The sequence below is a fragment of the Indicator indicator genome, chromosome 36, assembly GCF_027791375.1.
Source record: "Indicator indicator isolate 239-I01 chromosome 36, UM_Iind_1.1, whole genome shotgun sequence".
In the NCBI taxonomy this organism is placed as follows: domain Eukaryota; kingdom Metazoa; phylum Chordata; class Aves; order Piciformes; family Indicatoridae; genus Indicator; species Indicator indicator.
Genome location: NC_072045.1, coordinates 114,128 through 123,024, shown reverse-complemented (window position 1 = coordinate 123,024; position 8,897 = coordinate 114,128). Strand labels below are relative to the sequence as shown.

General features: G+C 62.3%; 1 protein-coding gene across 1 annotated transcript; it reads right to left on the bottom strand.

Annotated features, from left to right (window-relative positions):
* Positions 1 to 917: 917 nt before the first annotated feature.
* ABHD17A (abhydrolase domain containing 17A, depalmitoylase) lies at positions 918 to 7,054 on the bottom strand. The gene is made up of 4 exons (XM_054396196.1): positions 6,744 to 7,054; positions 3,592 to 3,786; positions 2,463 to 2,642; positions 918 to 1,143 (listed from the first exon to the last, which is right to left on the bottom strand). The coding sequence occupies exons 1-4, from the start codon at positions 7,052 to 7,054 to the stop codon at positions 918 to 920; spliced, it is 912 nt and encodes a 303-aa protein (XP_054252171.1).
* Between the last annotated feature and the right edge of the window lie 1,843 nt (positions 7,055 to 8,897).

Below are 8,897 nucleotides of genomic sequence, written 5' to 3'. Positions count from 1 at the left end.
CTCTGCTCTTTATTGGGTGCCTGGGTTCCTGGCCCTGCTCCCCGAGCATGCTGAGAGCTGCAGAAGGCTCTCCAGGGGTGACCTGAACTTGGGGAGTGCTCCAAGCAGGACTGGACCAGAGGGGGTGCAGGGTAGGGGGGGGGGCACCTCCTCCACATATTCCCAAATTCCCCTGGGGAAAACGATTCTGCCCCAGCCCTGGGGCCGACAGCAGGCACCAGCAGTGCTGATCCTGGGAAAGCTCTGATCCTGGGAAAGCTCCACGGAGAGCAGGAGCTGCCACATCCATCCTGTGTCCTGCCCTGCAGTGGGGCTGAGGAGGGGGCCAGGCCCCCAGCCCCTCTCCAGCTGCCTTATTGCTGTAGTCAGAGCAGTGGAGCAGGCAGGAGGAGCTGAGGAGTCAGCTGGCTGAGGAGAGGGGACAAGGACAAGTCCAAAGCCAAGGCTATGCCATCAGCAGGGAGGGCTCTCATCTTTCCAGGCATAGGGCAAGGAGGCAGCTGCCAGCTGGTGCCAGCCCGGCCGGTGGTGCCAGCAGTGCCGGGGCCGACCCCAGCAGGGAAGAGAGTTGTGCTGTGCCCCGGAGGAAAGGCACTGCCCTCTCCAGGGCACCCTGCCCGCTGCCCAGCCTGGACCAGCTCACCACACCTGCAGCAGCAGGGGCTGGGGGAGGGGAGGCCAGGAGAAGAAGTGGAGACACTGGGGAGCATCCCCCTGCCCCTGCAGCCACCCTGGGGGCAGTGTTCCCCTGCCCCTGTGGCCATCCCGGGGACAGCGTCCCCCTGTGGCCACCCCGAGGACAGCATCCCCCTGTGGCCACTCCGGGGACAGCGCCCCCCTGTGGCCACTCCGGGGACAGCGCCCCCCTGTGGCCGCCCCGGGGGCAGCAGTGCCCTGCCCCTGCAGCAGGGCCGGGGCTAGGTGCGCTGGCTGGGCAGCTCCTGGGAGATGAACCTGCGCAGGCGCTCCAGGTACTGGCTGTAGAGTTCAATGTCATTGTGCCCAGCCCCATCCACCCAGAGCGGCTCCACCGCCTTGGGGCAGCGCTCGAAGAGGGCCAGCCCGTGGGAGAAGTCGATGACCTCGTCCTCCGTGCCGTGGATGATGAGGACAGGGGAGGTGATTTTGGAGATCTTCTCGATGCTGCCAAAGAGAGAGAGGGGGAAGGGTGGTGAGAGGGGAGCAAGGCACTGCCCTTCTTCCTGCCCCCCATCCCCCTCTGCCAAAACACAGCACTCCCCCCGCCAAGGGAGGATGGGGGGGGGTCAGGAAATGCTCTTTGATCCCAGCAGAGCTTCTGCCAAGGATGTGCTGCAGGACAAAATCCACCCCACCCTGGTGTGACAGATGAGGACCAGACTGTGGTGACAACAGCCCCAAGGGACCCAGACAGGGCTGAAGGACAGAGGAGCACAGGCCCCACCCAGGCCAGGCTCTGAGCAGGCGAAGCTCTCTGCCTGGCCCCAAAGGCCACAGGAGGCCATGGGGACACAGAGCATGGGCTGGTGGCTTCCAGTCACAGCTTCCTGCCTGGAGACTGTCCCCTGGGCACTGCTGGCTGCAAGGGAGAGGAGAAGCAAGAGCTTGTCCCACCCCAGCACTGCCTTGCAACCAGCCCTGCTGGCTGCACAGAGGAGCAAAAGGCCCAAGAAGATACCATGCAGGGAAGGGGTGGCCCAGGGACACCCTGGGCTTGTGACACCTTACAAGCACAGCAAAGACACTGAGACAGGATGGGCAGGAGGTGACACAGCCAGGGGCGTGTGGGGCACACAGACAATGGCTTCAGCAGGAGGCACAGACACCCAGAGAGGACCAAATGCCAGGCAGAAGGATGGCAATGGGCACGTCTGAGTCACTCATTGGGCCACAGTTCTGACCACAAAGCCTCTGCATGGCCAGGCCTTGTGACCAGGACAGAGCTGGTCTAGGCACTGCCCCTCCAGAGCTGAAGGTCAGCTGGAGTCAGTTTTGTGCCACTCATTCCCAGAAGGACATTGAGAGGCTGGAGCAGGTCCAGAGAAGAGCAACAAAGCTTGGGGAAGGGTCTGGAGAACAGAGCTGGGGAGGAGCAGCTGAGGGAGCTGGGGGTGGTTAGTGTGGAGAGGAGGAGACTGAGGGAGACCTCACTGCCCTCTACAGCTCCCTGAGAGAAGGCTGCAGGGAGGTGGGGGTTGGGCTCTGCTCCCCAGCCTCAGGTGATAGGACAAGAGATGGCCTGAAATGTGCCAGGGGAGGGTTAGGTTGGAGATGAGGAACAATTTCTTTGCTGCCAGAGTGGTCAGGGAGTGGTCCCCATCCCTGGAGGTGTTCCAGACCCCTGTGGCCATGGCACTTGGGGCCAGGGTGTGGTGCCCATGGTGGTGCTGGGTTGGGGTTGCACTGGATGATCCTGTAGGGTTTTTCCAACCCAAACAATTCCCTGATGCTATGACCCTGTCCCTCCTGCTCAGGCCACTCACTTGGGGAAGGCATCAAACCAGTAGGTCTTCTTGGTCTCAGGGAAAGCAACTCTCATGCCAGAGGTGAGGGGAGAGTGCAGCACAATGGCAGCGCACTCGTAGCGGGAGGCCAGGTCCACCGTGGGCACGGTGCCAATGCTCTGTCCGTACAAGATGATGTTCTCTGGGCTGATCCCATACCTGCAGGAAGAGGAGGGGGCAGCTCAGCACCCAGGCACCACAGTCACAGGCCAGAGGGTCACCCTGCCCTGGGCACAGCACGCTGGGAGGGGTGGGGTGGAGGGAATGGGGCTCAGTCCCCTCTGCCTTCCCCCAGCTCCTTGGGGCTGGGCACAAAGCAGCCACCCTGCACCCCCCTTCAGCCAGGGCTGAGCTGCCAGGTGAGCTGTGGGAGGTGGCAAGGCTCACTCCTGCCAGAAGCAAGGTTATGGGGGGGATCTGTGAGCCCCAGATTACAGCCAGTTGGTGGGGCACACTGGGAGCCAGGGCTGGCTGCAGGCAGGATAGAGCCTGTCACCAGCTGGAGCAATAGGGCTGAGCACAGCCAGGGCAGAGCCTGGGCACAGAAAGGTGGGGATCCCAGTTTGTGCCAGTGTCCCCGGGACAGGTCATACACCCCCAAGCTTGAACCAGCCCCCCCCAAGCTAGGTCATGCCCCTGTAAAACTTGTGCCACCCCAGAAACGGTATCATAGCCCTGCAGAGCTTGGACCAGCTCCCCCAGGCAAGGTCATAGCCCTCCCAAGCTTGTGCCAGCCCCCAAGCCAGGCCATATCCCTGCAGAGCTTCTGCCAGCCCCCAGGCCAGGCCATATTCCTATAGAGCCTGTGCCAGCCCCCAAGCCAGGCCATACCCCTGCAGAGCTTCTGCCAGCCCCCAGGCCAGGCCATACCCCTGTAAAGCCTGTGCCAGCCCCCAAGGTAAGCCATACCCCCTGCAGAGCCTGTGCCAGCCCCCAGGCCAGGCCATACCCCTGCAGCATCCCTACCCTACCCCTCCGTGTCCCCAGCCCCGCCGGCGCTGCAGCTGCTTTCCAGCCTCCCCTTTCCCCCGTCGCGAGGCAGCCAGGTGCCCCCTGGGGCCCGTTCCCGGTTTCCCAGCAGGTGGCCGGGGCCCGGGGCGGTGCTCACCGCGTCCGCAGCGCCTGCCAGGCGGCGTCGATGTCGCTGTAGAGGTTGCGCTCCGAGGGCTTGCCGGAGCTGACGCCGTAGCCGGAGTAGTCGTAGGAGAAGATGTTGCAGCTGATGCGAGTGCCCAGCCCGATGTAGAAGCTGCTCATCTGCCCCAGGTCCACGGCGTTGCCGTGGGAGAACAGCACCGTGTACCTGCGGGCACAGGGGGGTGCGTCGGGCACGCTGCTGCCACGCGTGGGGGGGTTGTGCCCAGGCAGTGCCAGCCAGGTTGTGCCTGCTGGGGAGGCTGAAAGCCAAACGCCAGCATGCAAAGGGCCAGCACCAACCTGGCCACCAAGGAAGAGGTCTCTGTGGACAGCATTGCTTGGAGGTGCTGCCAGGAAGAGCAGAGAATCCCAGCATGGTGGGGTGGGAAGGGACCTCTGGAGATCATCCAGGCCAAGCCCCTGCTCCAGCAGGGCACCCACAGCAGCTTGCCCAGCACCACAATGCCCAGGGGGGGTTGGAAGCTCTCCACACAAGGAGACTCCACAACCTTTCTGGGGAGCCTGCTCCAGGCCTCCAGCACCCTCACACCAAACAACTTTCTCCTCCTGTTCAGGTGGCACCTCCTGGGTTCCAGTTTGTGCCCCTTGCCCCTTTCCCTGGGTACCACTGGCCCCTCTGGCTTCTGCTTCTCTCACTCTCCTCAAAGTGAATCCAAAGTGCAGTGAATCAGACTTCAAGAGGCCTGTAGGAAAGCTGGGGTCAGAGTCTGTTGGGACAGGACAAGGGGGGATGGTTTGGAACCAAAAGAAGGAGATTCAAGAGAGGAGAGAAGGGAGAAATTTGTTACACTGAGGGTGCTGAGAGCCTGTACCAGGTTGCCCAGAGAGGTGAGAGCTGCCCCATGCTTGGCACCATTACAGGTCAGATTGTTTGGGACTCTAAGCAACCTGCTCTGGTTGGGGTTGTCCCTGGGGGCTGCAGGTGGGGGGGGTGTGGAACTGGATGGTCCTCAAGGTTCCTTCCAACCCAATCCATTCCAGTCATCAATGAAGGTCCTTGGACACCTTTGGACCAACCCCAGTGACACCCAGAGCCTCCCAGAGGGGTTTGCTCCCAGCACAGAGGCAGCCTGAGGCCAGGGTGGTTCTGCTCAAGTGTTTTGAGCCTATTTTTGAGAAAAAACTCAGGATTTGGGGCCCTTTTCCCAATGGGGATTTCAAGGAAGGATTCTGACAGCCTTTTTTTTCTTTTCCCTCTCCTGAGTCTGGCAAGACACTAGAGGCTGGGAGTAAAGAGAACTGTGGGAGTGACAAGGCACAAGAAATTTCCACCATGAGGAGGGGGAAAAAAAAGAAACAATCTTAATCAGAAAAATGAAGAGCACACTGACAGAGGCCTGGCTCTCATCTGGCAGAGCCAGGCAGCAGGACCTGCTCCTGCCAAGCCCCTCACAGTTGGTCCAAGAGGTCTGTGGCCCAGGCTAAGCCTCTGTGGCCCAGCTTGGATGGCCTAGAAAGCCCTAGCAGGCAGGTGGTGGCAGGATGAGCTGTGGACAGAACAGCCCTGATGGCACCAAGGGTCTGGGAGGGCTGAAGGCCCCCAGCCAGGGTCCTTTGTTCTGGTCCCAGAGCCACTGTGGCTGGCCAGGCCTCACTGTGGCAGGGACCAACCCCACCAATGGCTTCCTGCCTCCAGGGCCCTGCCATGCAGGCAGGGATGGAGTGAAGACCCCTGTCAGGAAACCTGTGGCTGCCTCCTGTTGCTCTCCAGACCCCCTGCCCCTTGTCCCCCCAGTGTGTTCAAAGCCCTTGGTAAGCTGAGGGCAGATCCAGGCTGCATTCACCCACACAGAGGTCTCTGTGACACTATCCATTGGAGATGCTCCCAGGAAGAGCAGGGAATCCCAGCATGGGGCGGATGGAAGGGAGCTCTGGAGATCACCCAGGCCAACCCCCCTGCTCCAGCAGGGCACCCACAGCAGCTTGCCCAGGAGACTCCACAACCTCTCTGAGCAGCCTTCGCCAGGCCTCCAGCACCCTCACACCAAACAACTTTCTCCTCCTGCTCAGGTGGAACCTCCTGGGTTCCAGTTTGTGCCCTTTGCCCCTTGGCCTGTCCCTGGGCACCACTGGCCCCTGTGGTTTTCCCTCCTCTCACTCTCCTTAAGGAATCTAACATGTGGTGAATTGGACTTCCAGTGGCCTGTAGGAAAGCTGGGGACAGACTTCTGAGCAGGGCCTGTTGGGACAGGACAAGGAGGGATGGTTTGGAACTAAAAGAGGGAGATTCAGGGTGGAGAGAAGGGAGAAATTTGTCACACTGAGGGTGCTGAGAGCCTGTCCCAAGCTACGCAGAGAGATGGGAGCTGCCCCATGCCTGGCACCAGTGCAGGTCAGGTTGTTTGGGGCTCTGAGCAACCTGCTCTGGTTGGGGATGTCCCTGCTGGCTGCAGGGGCTTGGACTGGATGAGCTTTGAAGGTCTCTTCCCACCCAAACTATTCTGTGAATCCACAATTCTATGACCTCTAGGCCTGCACAGGCTCTTACCATCCAAGCAGTCACCAGGGGCTGGGGACAGAGGGTGAGCAGCTGGCACAGACCCTCTGGAGCTCCCCAAGAGTCTCACAGTGACACTGGTTCAAATCTGGAGCATTACCTCATGGTGTGACATCAGGGGTGATGTGTGGGACAGCCTCTGGCTTTGCCTCTGCTCCATGTTTAACCCTGTTCCCAGATGCAGCCACAAGCCAGACCAGTCCTGGCAGCTGGGGCAGCATCACCCAGCCTGGAGGGTGCCTCCAAACCCCCGTGGGGGACCAGGCTCCTTCTGCAGGCCGCCAGGTCAGGCTAGGACATGGAGCTGGTGCTCAGCTGGAGGAGAGGAGGGGGCAGGATGGACCAGCACTGCAACAGGCTCCCCAGAGAGGTTGTGGAGCCTCCTTCTCTGGAGACTTTCCAGCCTCATCTGGATGTGTTCCTGTGTGACCTTGTGCTGGATTCTATGATCCTGCTCTGGCAGGGGGCTTGGACTCAATGGTCTCTAGAGGTCCCTTCCAACCCCTAACATCCTCTGATCCTGTGCCCTGAGCCCACCAGCTCCCTGCTGAGCAGGCAGGGCTCAAACCAGCGGCACCATACTGGCACCTCCAGGGGCGACTCACCTGGCGCCGGGCACGCAGCGGACATACATGCAGCCGATGCGGTTCCCCCGGCTGCTCTTGGTGACGAAGACCTCGATGCTGTCCAGCTCCCTCTGGGAGTACTGGAAGTCCGCTCGGTCCTTCAGGTGCAGCTTCCAGCGCCCCGCAGCGCCGCGCAGGGAGGCGGTGCTGGCGCTGCCCGCGGGCTCGGGCTCGGGCAGCACGGCGTAGGTGGGCTCGGGGGGCAGGAAGGCGAGCTTGGCAGCGATGCGGCTGGGGCAGGGCGGGCAGCAGAAGAGGCAGCAGAGCTGGCTGAGCGACAGCCCGTTCATGGCGGCAGTGCCCGCGGGCAGGGAGGATCCGGAGCGGGGCAGGGGGGGCGCCGGCGGCCTGCCCTCAGCTGGCCCTGGGCACTGCTGTCACCAACAGTCCAGCGCGGGCCGGGGTGCTGCCGGTCGGGACTGGGGCAGAAGCCATCCGGCTGGCTGCAGGCAGCGGCGGTGGCCTGCGGGCAGGGCGGGCAGCAGTGAGGGATGGAGACCTCCAGCACCCCCCTCAACCCTCCCCAGATACATCAGGCAGCAATGAGGGATAGAGACCCTCCAGGACCCCCTCCCTACACCCAGATACATCAGGCAGCAGTGAGGGGTGGAGCCCCTCTAAGACCCCCTCCCTACCCCCAGATACATCAGGCAGCAGTGAGGGATGGAGACCTCCAGGACCCCCCTCAGCCCTTCCCAGATACATCAGGCAGCAGTGAGGGCTGGAGCCCATCGGGTTCCCCCCCACACCAGTGAGCACCCCCACATCTGACCCTGGCACAGCCAGGCCCTGTCCCCACCTCACACACACGCAGAGCCCCCACGCTCAAGCTGAACCCACGCACCCCCACCCCCCTCCCAAAATCCAGCCTCCTTCAATGCTTCCCAGCCCACACCCTGCACTGCAGCCCACGCTGGGGGAGGTGAGGACAAGGATCTCACACCCCCCATCACCACAATGGCCACACAGTAGGTGGCACAAAGGGCATGGTGCCTCCAAGACCTCCCTAAACCCTGGCACAGGGTGGTGGGAGGATTGAGCTCCTGAAGAAAAAGAGGAGGGGGGAAGAAAGGAAGAGAATTAAAAAAAAAAAAAAAAAAAGCAACTATTTTCTGCAAGTTTGGGCACAGGCTCTCGCTGAGGAATGTCAGAGCAGCCCACACCCCGAGGAATTCACTCCATCTGCTTCAGCAGGGCTGGGAAAGGGGAGGAAAGGGTGGAGAGGGGAGGCCTCCCGCTCAGCTGGGAGGGGAAGGCAGGCACATGGCTCCCAAATCCTCCCAGATCACACAGAATCAGGGAATTGTTGGGGTTGGAAAAGGCCTCCCAAGATTGAGTGCAACCAGCAACCCAACCCCACCATGGCCACCAAACCATGGCCCCAAGTGCCGTGGCCACAGGGGTCTGGAACACCTCCAGGCATGGGCACTCCACCACCTCCCTGGGCAGCCTGTGCCAATCCCTGACCACTCCTGCAGCAAAGAAATTGTTCCTCATCTCCAACCTAACCTTCCCTGGGCACAATTTCAGGCCATTTCCTCTCCTTCTATCACCTGACACTAGGAAGAAGACAGCAACCCTCACCAACGCCCCAAGCCCCAGGGCTGTGTGTCAGGGGCTGGGGATGAACTCAGGTCCCCCTCGGGCCGGTGGCCACCCACAGCAGCGCTGGGGGCAGCGTCACTGCCGGCACATGGCAGCCTCCTCCCTCCCTCCCTGGGTTGGGCAGCCCTGAGCCGGTGGCACCAGGCGCACCCAGGGCGGCCGCTGGTGTCCAGCAGCCGCAGGCCCGCCCGGGCACGCCGGGGTGCTGGTGCCCGCCGGGGCCGGGTGCCTGCGGGCAGGGGCAGGCGGCGGCTGGCAGCGGACACGCAGGGTGTCACGCTCGTGCCGGGCCTGGCACCCCCCGTGGGGGCTGGATCCACACCACCCACAGAGACTGACCCCCTCGACAGACTCTCACCCACAGCCAGAGCAAGGGGGCCCACTCCGCATCCACTCACTGACCTGGGTAGGACCAGTGGATGCCCCCCCGACACCTCCCACGCAGCACTTGCTGTCGGAGAGGCACACACACACTGAGTGGGATGGGACCCCCCAGCCCTGACTGCAGTTGGGCAGCCTCCCCCTCCC